Source organism: Mesitornis unicolor, unplaced genomic scaffold, assembly GCF_000695765.1.
Source record: "Mesitornis unicolor isolate BGI_N332 unplaced genomic scaffold, ASM69576v1 scaffold28013, whole genome shotgun sequence".
In the NCBI taxonomy this organism is placed as follows: domain Eukaryota; kingdom Metazoa; phylum Chordata; class Aves; order Mesitornithiformes; family Mesitornithidae; genus Mesitornis; species Mesitornis unicolor.
This window is the reverse complement of record NW_010173042.1, coordinates 1-11,651: the sequence shown is the minus strand read 5'-3', so window position 1 is coordinate 11,651 and position 11,651 is coordinate 1. Positions and strand designations below refer to the sequence as shown.

At 57.0% G+C, this 11,651-nt stretch overlaps 1 protein-coding gene across 1 annotated transcript in view; it reads left to right on the top strand.

Moving 5' to 3' along the window:
- Nucleotides 1–10,010, top strand: part of LOC104537651 (delphilin-like) — a gene marked incomplete at its 3' end in the record, with an annotated part of 13,195 nt that extends 3,185 nt beyond the window's left edge. Inside the window, 7 exon segments of the mRNA XM_010180593.1 lie at nt 2,856–2,993; nt 2,995–3,102; nt 4,355–4,440; nt 4,799–4,868; nt 6,103–6,197; nt 7,542–7,725; nt 9,856–10,010. Of these exon segments, the coding sequence (XP_010178895.1) occupies nt 2,856–2,993; nt 2,995–3,102; nt 4,355–4,440; nt 4,799–4,868; nt 6,103–6,197; nt 7,542–7,725; nt 9,856–10,010 (836 nt within the window).
- Nucleotides 10,011–11,651: the final 1,641 nt, after the last annotated feature.

Genomic DNA, 11,651 nt, shown 5'->3' with positions numbered 1-11,651 from the left:
GCTCCTCGGATGCGCGGGGAATGCCCCGCGTCCCCATAGACGTCCCTGTGGTGGCTCTGCTGCCCCCGGGAGCTGTGGGGACTGGTGCGGCCGGGCCACCAATCTGTGCCCATCACAGCGGTGGTGCGAGGGGTATGGGGGGGGTGAGCATTTTTAAATGAATAATGAGGGGTGGAGGGCTGGGGAGAGCACATCAGGGGCTGCTTTGTCTCTGTGGCTATGGTCATCAAAGGGGTTGGTGGTGAGGATGGGGTTTGGGGGTGCTGCGTGGTGCAGGGCTGCGATGGAGTGAGGACTGGGGGTCCTGGCACCGGTTGAGTGTGAGCTCTGAGCAAACCTGGGGCTGCTGCCCCATGCAAGGGGCTGCATCCTGCACTGGTGAGGCTCAGCATCCAGCTCGGGGGGCACCATTGGGGTGAGCTTGGTGCCCGTTGCAGGACACATGGGCTGGGGAGGACAGGATGCAGAAATGGGACTGTCCGCTCAGAGGGACCCTGTTTTAAGAAGCAGTGACTGTGCCATAGACCAGGATGTGCTGAGCATCCTCTGCAGGGCGGTTTCCCACCCCATGGCAGCGTGCACCCATCCCGGCTGGGCTGATTCAGCGAGGGCTCAGTGCACCCTGGATCAGGGCCGTGGAGAAGTTGTGGGGCTGCAGCACCCAGGGCTGGGGACACCGTCCCCGTCCCCCCCTCCAACAGGGAGCAGGGCCAGGGCTGAGCTGGAGCAGCCGAGGAGGAGGAAGAGGAAGGTGAAGGTGTGAGAGCAGCACTGCTGGGTCCCCAATCCCTCCCATGGGCTCTGCAGCCCGGGATCCATCCCCAGCAGCACGGGGCTGTCCCGAGCTCCCCAGAGCCATGCTGCAAAGTCTCTCAAAGGGTTTTGCAGAAGGAAGCGATCTTGCGTGCTTTAATAGGATTATTTTTACCAGCCACTGAGCTCCGCTCCTTGCTCAGACCCCGTTTGACTCCAGCACTGAGCTTGTCCCCGGCCATGGAGCCAGCCCTGATGTGCCCGCAGGCGAAGCCGCTGTCGGTGCAAAGTGGGACAGCGCTGCTGGGGCCACTTTAATTTGGTCAATGCAAATAGGAACGTGCTCGATTCACCTGCCAGGAACCCAGACTTGGCCCTGGTGGAGGTGTGGGGTCCTGTCACTGGGCCATGTACCCCCCACCACAGGACCACAGCAGCCTGTGCTCCTGCAGGAGCCTGCTTGCAGCTGGTGAACTATTTATTAGCTTGATTTCACCCTTTTTCCAGTTGCTTCTGAATCCCAGACGGCCTGCGAATCACACCGGTGTGTTGCTTATTTTAAATTGTCACCAAATGCTTTGTGCGAGCGTGTGCCACCCCCGGGATGGCTCGCGAGCTGGCAGCTCCCACTCAGTGCCAGCAGCAGCGCTTGGTTTGAGTTCTGCCTTTTATTAATAGAGATGTCCTGGTCCTGGCAGATTTGGGATTGGAAGCCTCCTCTGGCTTCACTCAGGATTTCGGGTTCCTTTGGTGAAGTTGCCCAAGGGATGGGGGAGACCCCATCCTCTTCATCCTCCCTTCATTATCAGCCAGGCCATCACCACAGTGGTGCATCCCCTTGGAGAGAGTTTGCTCTGGGTCCTCTGCCGCCAGCTCCCAGTTTGTCCCAGTTTGTGCCCCCCGGGAGCCGCGGTCCCTGGGTTTTTTTTTGACGCTCGCATCCCTCCTCCACCACAAGCACCAGGGTTTGTGTGAATGTAGGGAGCGCGTTCTCGCTCGGCGGGGTGAGGAGCACTAATGAACCTCGCGAGCCGGTGCTGTCTAACGAGCAAAATGCAGCTGCGCCAGGCAGCCCGGGACGAGTTGCTATAGAAACCCACCGAGATAATGGCACCTCCAGAAGCCCCCAGATGTGCAAACAGAGGGGAGGAGGAGGTGAGCGGGTGTCAGCGCTCGCTGTTGCGGTGGCAGAGGGAAAAGGAAAAGCACTTCCCAGTCTTGCAGGGGTGAAGCCCCTCCTGGGATCCCGCTTTGTGCTCGCTGTGCATCCCCCAGGGTCCTGGAGGGGGCACAAAAGCCGCTTGGCTGCCGGCAGAGCAGCCCCCATCAGGTGGAGGGGAGGTGACCCAAAACACAGTGAATTCCCAGTGGTGTCCCCTTGCCGACAGCATCACCATGCCCATCCTTGTCCCTGCAGCACCAGCATCTCCTAAGGGGTGTGAGGCTCCTGTCTGGCTGTGGTGGGAGCTGGGGGTGGCAATAACCAAAGCTGGAGTGCAGGAGAGCAGAGTCTGGGGCTCCCTATAGAGGATCTGGGGTAGGAGATGGGGAGCAACATTCTGGGGGGTCCCAGAATGTGCTGGAGAATGAGCAGCTCTGGAGGAGGCGTCTTGGCACCGGCAGCATGGGGGAACACTGGTACATTGGGACCCCAGCCATGGGTACCACGCAGCGAGGAGCAGCGTCACAACAGGATGGGCACCATGGTGACAGGGGACCTTCCTGCCCAGCCAGATCCCTGGCTATGAGCACAGGGGGAAGAAATTAACGTGGTGCATCATCACCACACTGGGACCAGCAGCTGCAGGAGTCCAGGATGGGATGTGCGAGGAGGAACCAGGCTGTTTGAATCAGCCTCTGTGAGCACTGCACCGAGGAGGGGTCTGACCTCCTCATCCCAATGGAGCCATGCACAGGACAGGGTAGGAGATGCATCTGCTGTCCCCAGCGATTGCAGCTTGGGGAGGCTGAGAACGAGAGCACACGAGGGGCTGGGGCTGCTCTGACCTTTCCTTCCCCAGATACGCCTGGATCTGATGCTCTGGATCACGGCCACCCCAGTCCAAGTCCTCACCCCCACTTCCCTGGTCTCCTTTCCCCAGGATTTTCATCCCCAAGAAGCACCGGCAGCGCTTCGACGAGGTGGTGTCGCAGAGCCTGATCAGCAAGCTCTGCCGCTCCAAGAGCCAGCAGCACAGCAACCGCCTGCGGCGCAGCCGGAGCGAGGACCACCAGGAGCGGCTCCACCCGCGCCAGCTCCGTGCCCCGCAGCCACGAGGAAGCCAGCAAGAGCCTGCGGAAAAGCACCTCGCTCATCACCAGCAATGTGGCCTCGGGGGCTGCCCGCAGGTAGCGCCTCCCCGGGACACCCTCAGGGTCACCGCGGCAGGGGCTGATCTGGTGGGGATGGCGGCACCGGGCAGGGATGGCAGGGAAAGGGGGGGCAGACGCTGGGAAAAGGGATGTCTTGGGTGCAGTCCTCCTGGGATGAGGATGAGCAAAGAGCTCCCTCTCAAAGGTTGGGCATGGTTGCACCTCTTTTCCCAACTTCAGGATGCAGGGTACCCATCTGTGCTGGTGGGATGCTGAGCACCTAGCCATGCTAGTGGGATATAGGGTACCCAGCCACGCTGGCAGGGTACAGGGTACCCGTCTGTACTGGTGGGATGCTGAGCACCCAGCCATGCTGATGGGATGTAGGGTACCCAACTGTGCCAACAGGATGTGGGGTACCCGGCTGTGCTGGTGGGATGCAGGGTACCTGGACATGCTGATGGGATGCTGAGCACCCAGGCACAGACCTGGCTGTCTCATCCTGCCCTGCATCTGTGTGTGAGGCCATGGGAGGAGGCTGAACAATTCCTGGTGTTTAGGGGATTAACCCATTTCCCACAGCCCATATGGCCAGACCTCAGCAGCCCCCATCCTGCCATGCTGGCCATGGCTCCTGCTCTGTTTCCAGCCCCATCTCACAAACAGGATAACAGGATCTGCTCTGCCAGCACAGCCAGGGGATTCTCCCAGGGTTGTTGGGCTGTTCCAGCACAAGCTCTGTCCCCATCAGTGCAGGGTCAGTCCCTACAACGGGATTTCTGGTAGTAAATGATCCCAATGATGCTGCCTCCCCTCTGCTCCCTGCCACCAACAGCTCCCAGCCCCAGTCAGTCTCCCAGCACAGAGATTTCCTAATGCTCCTTCAAAAATTTCCTAGCGGGATTTAATTTCTCTCTCACCAGTCTACGAGATCTTTGCCCACCAAAACACATTGTGTCTCTCACTCTATGCAATATATAAGCTATATCCCATATTCCACTGTAAAAACACATTGGATCTGGATGGAAGGACTGGACTAATGAATTCAGTAATTAATGCAGAGCAAGAGGCCATGCTCAGGGGCCTCACACACATTTCCTCCATCCCTCTTCCCACACATTTTGGGGGCTCCCCTTTGAAAGATGCTTTGGTATCAAATGAGGGGCACAGCGAGCACCGAGGAACTGGGCACTCGGGGAACACCTGGGCTTTGGAGGGGCTGGGAAAGGAAACAAGAACCAAATATTTGCTGGTCTCTGATTTCCCATTTGCTGTTTTCTGCCTGCAGAACCGTGCGAGTTTATAAAGGCAACAGGAGCTTCGGCTTCACGCTGCGCGGCCATGCCCCGGTGTGGATCGAGTCCGTTCTGCCAGGTAAGAAACCCCAGCATAGGGCTCAGAGATGCCTCTTTATCCCCGATCTGAGCTGAAAACTGCCTGCTGTTTGCTAGAAAACAGCACAAGAGACCTTTGCAAAGCTCGGTGATGAAGCACCCTGAGTTGAGTAATTAGTGTTTGGTACAAATTAGTTTGGCTTTGTGCAATCCTTGCTTTATAAGGTGGAAAAAGCCTGTCTGAGCACTGACATCGCTGTGCCTGGGGACCTGCCCCAGCCCATCCCTATAGCCCAGTCCTGGGGGTGGCCCTGGGCACAGAGTGGCCGAGAACTGGGACCCCAGCCCCATAAACTGGGGTTCACCAGCTGAAGCCCCTCTCATCCTCCTACATTTAGGGAGCCCAGCGGAGAAGGCCGCTCTCAAGGCTGGGGACCGGATCCTGTTCCTCAACGGTCTGGACATGAGGTAGGAGGCTCTTTACAAGGGGTCCTGGGGGGGCAGCCACGCACACACACATTCACTTGGTCACTCTTGTGCAGAGATGAGAGCTGATCGTCCTCGAGAGCTGTCTGCTGACATGGGGTTTACCCATATGGACATCTCCTGTAATATCCTTTTATAAAATCTGGCTCAGAGTAGTATTTCAGCTCCATCGCTGCTCCTCCTCTGACCTCTCTGTGCAGATACCCATGTACCACGCACCGTAACCAGCACCCTGGCTGCAACCTCCCTGCAGACCCTGATTTCAGCCACACTGAGTTGTATGAGTTCAACACCAGGGCTGTGCTTTTGAAAGGTGCAGAGTACCACAGCCAGCCCACAAATCACTCCCAGAATGAGATCAGAAGCTGAAAACCACACGGGCAATCACATTTCCACCTAGAAGTTAATTTTTCTGTATATTATTTGCATACAGCAAAAGCAATCAGCCCAGAGCTGAGCGTGCACCTCACTGGGCAGTGGCAGCAGCTCACATCACCTCGGGTTGGTCTTTCAGCACAAAAAGCAAGAGCAAAGGGTTAGGAGAGGCCACACGATAAGAGCGAGTGATGAATATTTAAAGGTTAAACATCTGATGCTGCTTCTGTCAGTGCTGGGGCTCTCGCATTTCAGCTGATCCAGCAAACTGTTGGCTGATGCAGCGTTGCCAGAAAATAGAGGAGATCGCGTTGGAGATTGTCCTCTGAGCCCGCCTTTCGGCAGGCGCTGTCCCAGGCCGGTCCGTACCCTTCTCCAAGGACACCCCCACGTCTTTTTCTGCCTACAAAAACGCATTTTACATCCACCTTGCGCCTTCTTTTCACGCAGAATTAGGGCAGGCGAGGAGAGCCCCGCAGCGCTGGATCGTTTAAATGGAAAGTTCATCTTCTGGGGCTGAGCGTAGCTTACAGCAGCGCAGCCTTCGTTTGCCGTAACGGCTCCGCAGGGCGTTTGCAGGCGTTCCCGGGGGTCCTTCCTCCCTGCAGAGCCCGGTCATGAAGGGGGGTCCATGCTTTTTCCTTGGGGAGGCTCTTTCCTGAGCAGCACGGCTAAAACCAAGCAGGGATTGAGACCCCAGGGCAATTGTACTGCAGGGAGATGAGGCTTTTCGTGCCCTAACCGAGGGCAGCTGCAGGCTCCGTTTCACCGCTGTGAACCATGAGCCACGCAGGCAGCTCCGACCCCGGCCCCTCTGACCAGGGCTCTCCTGTGCCCCCAGGAACTGCTCCCACGACAAGGTGGTGTCGATGCTGCAGGGCAGCGGGGCCATGCCCACCCTGGTGGTGGAAGAGGGGATCGTCAACTTCTCCAGCGGTAAGAGAGCGGCGAGGAGGGGCTGGAGCCGCACGAACCCCGCGCCGGCTCCCCAGTTCCCCCAGAAACCTCCCATAGGCTCGGCGGGCGGGATTTTTTGGATGCGGCTGCTCGTTTCTCGGGATCAGGCTCAATATGGGGCTCAAGCCGCTCTCCAGAGGGTTCCTTTTGCTGCATGATCGTCCTTGGCGGCGCTCAGCACCCTGCACATGCAGTCTGTGCCGTGTACTTGACCCGAGTAACCCAACCCCGTGCGTCCATGGTCGCTGTGCAAATCCCACGGACGGTGCTGTTCAGAATAACTGCTGCCGGCATCAATAATTTAGCAGGGAGAGAGTCAGCAGGAGGCGAGGGCGGCGGGGGCAATGCAGAGGTTGCACTGCAGGATTTTGGAGAGGATGAGAGAGCAGGACCATAGCCCAGGGCACAACACAGTCCCTGCTGTGATTCTGAAGCTGTGCAAAGACAGGAGGGTTGGGGCGTTTTTGGGTTATTGGGAATTAGGGACTGGCTCTTCCCTCCGGAGCAGCAGCAAACTCTGAGCATCACATTAGGAGTTCAGTGTTCCCAATTTGTCTGCATGTGCCCTAGAAGGGAAACCGAGCACCTCGCTGCTTCGCTGTACAGAGCCAGCAGCACTCAAACTCCTTCACTGCCCCCAAATAACCCAAGAAAAGATGAGATTTTTGCTCCCCCTGCCTTGGCCACATTCCTGGGTGGATGAGCACATCCCACAGCCATGGTCAGGTCCCTCTCCCAGCCGTGGTTATTGCCCTGCACTCACTGTGGGGGCTGTGGCACAGGGACCGGTGCAGATGAGGGTGGCAGAGCCAAGCCCCGGTTCCCTCACAGCAAACCCGTGGCTGATGCTGATGCTGCATCTGACGTCCAGGATTGTCATAAAGTGCTCTGAAACGTGAGCAGAGCCTTCAGAGAGCCAGAACAGGGACATCAGCAGCCTGTGCTCACAGGAAGCAGGGAAGCAGCAGGGTTAAGAGATGGATCCCAGAGCAGCTCAGTCCAAACCCCTGCTGCCCTCAGCAGGTCCATGGACCATCTGGGATGGTCAGGAGCTCCAGAGCAGCCGGTTCAGAGCATGGAGAAGGCAGGGGCAGTCATGGCTCCCAATGAGCCGTTTCACCTTGCCACCGTGCTGCCTTCCAGTGACCGAAATCCAGTTTTGCTGTTCTAATGCCTGTATCAGCACATCAGGACTTGTTTTCTGTTGTACACGGGTGCAGCTGTCCCCAGGGCTGCCCCCTGGTTTCAGGCTGAGCCTTTAACCCGTGATTCAGACTCTTTCTCTGTTGAATTTTCTCTTCTCTCTCTGCCCGCCCCTCGCAGACTCAGACTCTGCCGACTCCCCGAGCAGCTCCTCCGCCCTCACCTCCCTGCAGTGGGTGGCAGAGATCCTCCCCTCTAGCATCAAGATCCAGGGAAGGACGTTCAACCAGCAGCTGGAGCACCTGCTGACCCCCCCCGAGCGCTACACCACCTGCAAGGCGCTGGAAGGCTTCTTCCAACACCGGTAACTCCTCCGCAGCTCCCGTCCTCAACGCCGGTACCTGGCCTGGGGACAGTGCCCATGTCCGGGTGTCTCCACGCAGAGCTCCGCTGCCATCGTGCTCTGCAGTTTCCCAAGCTGAGCATCTCCCTGTCTGCAGGGCATGAGCACATCCATCCTGCCCCAGGACAGGGCAGATCCATCTGAGGTTAATTCAGTCACCCCAAAATGCCCCAAAGCGACCTTGGTGTCCCAAAGCATGGTCTCTCTTGCCATCTGGTTGTCCCCAGCGGCTGCAGATCCTGCTCCATCTCTTTCACTAAATCCCACCATTGTTCATCTTTATCTTCTCAGCATCTTGGCTGCTGCGCTCCCTCGCAGCAGCACAGAAATGGCCATGGGTGGCAGAGCCTTCATCCTGTGATGGAGCAGACCCTCCCCATCCCACTGCAGGGTCCAAACCGGTCCTTTGGCTTCCAGTGCTTGCTTTCTGCCCTCGGTCTTTAACCTTCCCATGGGGAATAAGCCATCCCTCCGGGCACTGCTGCCTTTCCCACAGCTGCTGAGCCAACCCCAGCTGCTCCCACACAGAGCACCAGCAAAGATCAGAGGATTTGAATCCTCAGTTTGACCCGGAAATGCAGCAAAACCCTCAGTATTTAGGTTACTGATATTAAGACAGAATAGAAACTACCAAGTACACCACCATGGCACTGCCTCATGGCTTGGGCTCAGGGCTGTACCGCCCTGCAGCATCCCGTGCCCATAGGTGCTGGGTGTGCAGAGCTGCGTAGCCCCCATACACCAGCTGAGCAAACCCTCTTGAGGCTCCATGATCACCAACACTGCCCCAGTAAAGCAGAAATCATTGCTTTGTGCCCTCCTGAGACTATGGGGGTCCCCAGTTTTGGGCGTTTCAGCCCCAGGAGCTGTGGCTGTGGGAGCAGGTCCAGTCCCTGGGCTCTGTAACTGGACGATGCTGACCCGATCCTAGCACAGTTTTCTCTCTCTCAGTGGCGCAAGGCTGGGAGCCCCAGTGCCACGAATCAAACCCCAGATCCCCTCCCAGCACAGGGCAGCACCCAGTGCTTGGTCTCCCGGTGGTGCTTTACTGGGGGCTGTTGCTGCTGCCCACTCCAGAGCCCCCGGCTGTGGGGAGCAAGGGGCAGCAGGACACCAGCACCCATCCTCTCCCACCACCTCATTTCACCCCGAATGGCTCCATGCAGAGGCCACTGCTCCCTTTAACAATAATTCATCATGACCTAATTGCATTCCTGTCCCAGATGAGCCAGCTTTGACCTCTCACTGCTCCAACAAGGAGGAGAACGAACATTAGGTTGACTTTTCTTGCCACAGAGTAGCCCCAAATCAGGGAGAAGCTTCTCAGGTCACTCCTGGTGGGCTCTGGATGGCTCCCACTGCTTCCCATCCCTGCTGACCCCCCAGAACCCATCATTGATGAGCTCCTGGCAGCATCTGAGCCTCTTCACCCCTCGGCTCTCCCCTGGGTGCCTGGTCCTGCCCCTTGGAAGGCAGCAATGGTCCATTTGATTAGCAACAAGACAACAGATTTGCTCTTAATAGATGCAATCTCATTCCAGCTTTTGATAAGAGGTTCTTACTATTACTCCTGCATTAAGGATGCGATAGCTGCAGCAAGCTTTAACCCATCATCTCTGCCTCAGTTTCCCAGCAGAGAGGCAGCCTGACTCCAGTCCCTGCCCCAGGCTGCCTTGTCCTCCTCTCCAAATCAGGTGCTCAGCCCCACTCTTCTCAACCCCTTCACCATCTCTGCACAGCAGAGCCAACCTCAAACCAAGCCCGGAGCCCACCAAACCCCCTCCAACAAATTTCTCCCTCAGCTTACCTGTTCCTGGCCAAAATTCAGCTCTTCCACAGCATCTCTCTGCCTTCTCCACTCCAAACCCCTTACCCAACTCTCAAACCAGGTTTTATACCTGGCTCTCAGGTGCTGCTGATCCTGGGCATTCACTCTCTCCATTAGCACCACCTGCACGACCCAGCTCCCCGAGGGACTCATCTCCTCTGCCCCAAAACCATCGATTTGTGCCCAAAACGCAGGGAACAGCTTGGCAGGACCACGCTGAAGGGATGCGCTCACCGCCCGGCCCTCTCTTTCCGATTTTGCAGGAACATTGACACTCTCATTGTGGATGTGTACCCGGTGCTGGACACACCGGCCAAGCAAGTCATTTGGCAGTTTATCTACCAGCTGCTGACCTACGAGGAGCAGGAGCACTGCCAGCAAAAGATTGCCAGGTTTCTTGGGTACAAGTCCTTGGCAGGTGAGAGGAAAGGCCCCGTGCTCTGGCATGGACACTGTGTCCCATTGGCTTGGTCCAGGAGCAGCCAGGGGCTGTGGGGCAGAGGAGTTTTCAGCTCCTGCGACCACTGAGGTTGATCCCTAAATGTCCCTTTTCTGCACCGCATGGTTTTGGTAGGAAATGCGGCGCTGAAGGGAGAGGTGGCGGCTGAGATGATGTGTCAGTAAAGTAAGGGTTTGTTTGGAAGCTGCTCGGGTTGTTGGAGGTTAGGATGCCCCCAAAGGATGCTTTAGGGTGCAGATCAGAGAGGCCAAATAAGCAGTGGTGGTGTCCTCGGGATGTCTGTGGCAGTTGGACAAGTGCAGCTATTTGGAGTTGGAGGAGTAAAGCACCCACCCGGGAGCACTGCTCCCCCAAAACGCCTTGGAAAGCAGCAGGGACCCTCCTCCTCCTCCCCATCACCTCCCCATCACTGGGGGTTGCAGCAACCCCAAACCCAGCGGCCATTTGCTGAGGATCTGCGGCTTTGCAGCCACAGAGCAGAAAAACGAGGGCAGATTCGGAGAGAAATGTCTTAAATCTTTGGATCTGGGCTTTTTAATGGTTTTCAAATTCTTCTATTTTAAGCTATTTACAGCTTGAATGGTGCGATGTGCTGATGTGCTGGTTTTTAGGTAGGTACAAAGAGGTGTCGCTTGAAGAGAGACTTTTGGAGGAGCGCAGTTATTTTGTCACAGCCTTTCCCCTCGTGGGGAGAAACAGCTCCGAGTCCGGTGCAAATACTCCCTGTGGTGCATAGGAACCTGTTGGGTATTTGCTCACCTAATTTGCACGCTCAATTATCGCTGCTTTTATGTGTGCGGAATCATGGCCCAGCCTACCTGACGTGTTGTGTGTTCCCAAGAACTTAGACCCTAGAATTAGCTTATAAACTTCAGAAGATGTCAAGCAAAAGCTGATATATTTGCAGTTTTCAGCTGGATTTCAGGAATACAAAGCAAAGGAGATAAAAATGGGAGTAAATCCCCCAGGACCAGGCAGTTTCAGACTCTTGTTCCTGGGTCACATCCCAGTCCCAGGCTCCTTTCAGCCTCTGAGGTGAAAGGGGCAGCCCCGACCATGTGAAATTTTGCTTGCTCTGGTCCATGACACGTGTGTGTCCATGTGTGGATGTGTGATGGTCAGAGATCTCTGAATTTGGGTCAGTCCTTTCTCCCAAACCCGGTGCTGATCTCTGCTGTCTGTGTGTGTCGGGCTGTCCGAGCGCTGCTCTGTCGGATACCGCGGAGGCGGATGCTCCGGTGTCTCCATCCTGCTGCAAGGCTGAGCCTCTCCGAGCTGTGGCACTGTCCCACACTGTCCCCCAGTCCGTTAGACAACGTGGTTCTTCCAGGCGGCATTTTGGGGCTGGTCCCCACTCCCATCTCGTCCCCACTCCCATTTGTCCCTTGAGGACAGGACGGAGTGAGCCATGTCCCTCATGTCTGGAGTTCCCTGTGCACCATAAGCTGGTGGACCCCAATCCTGCTGGAAAAACCATTCGTGTGTCCTGTTTTGGGGCATCCACCCCCTGCCCTGCACTGACAGCGGTGTCTGTAACCTGCTCTGCTCCCTGGGGCTGCTGTGACGATGGGGGTACCCGGGGGCACGGGCGACCAGCGA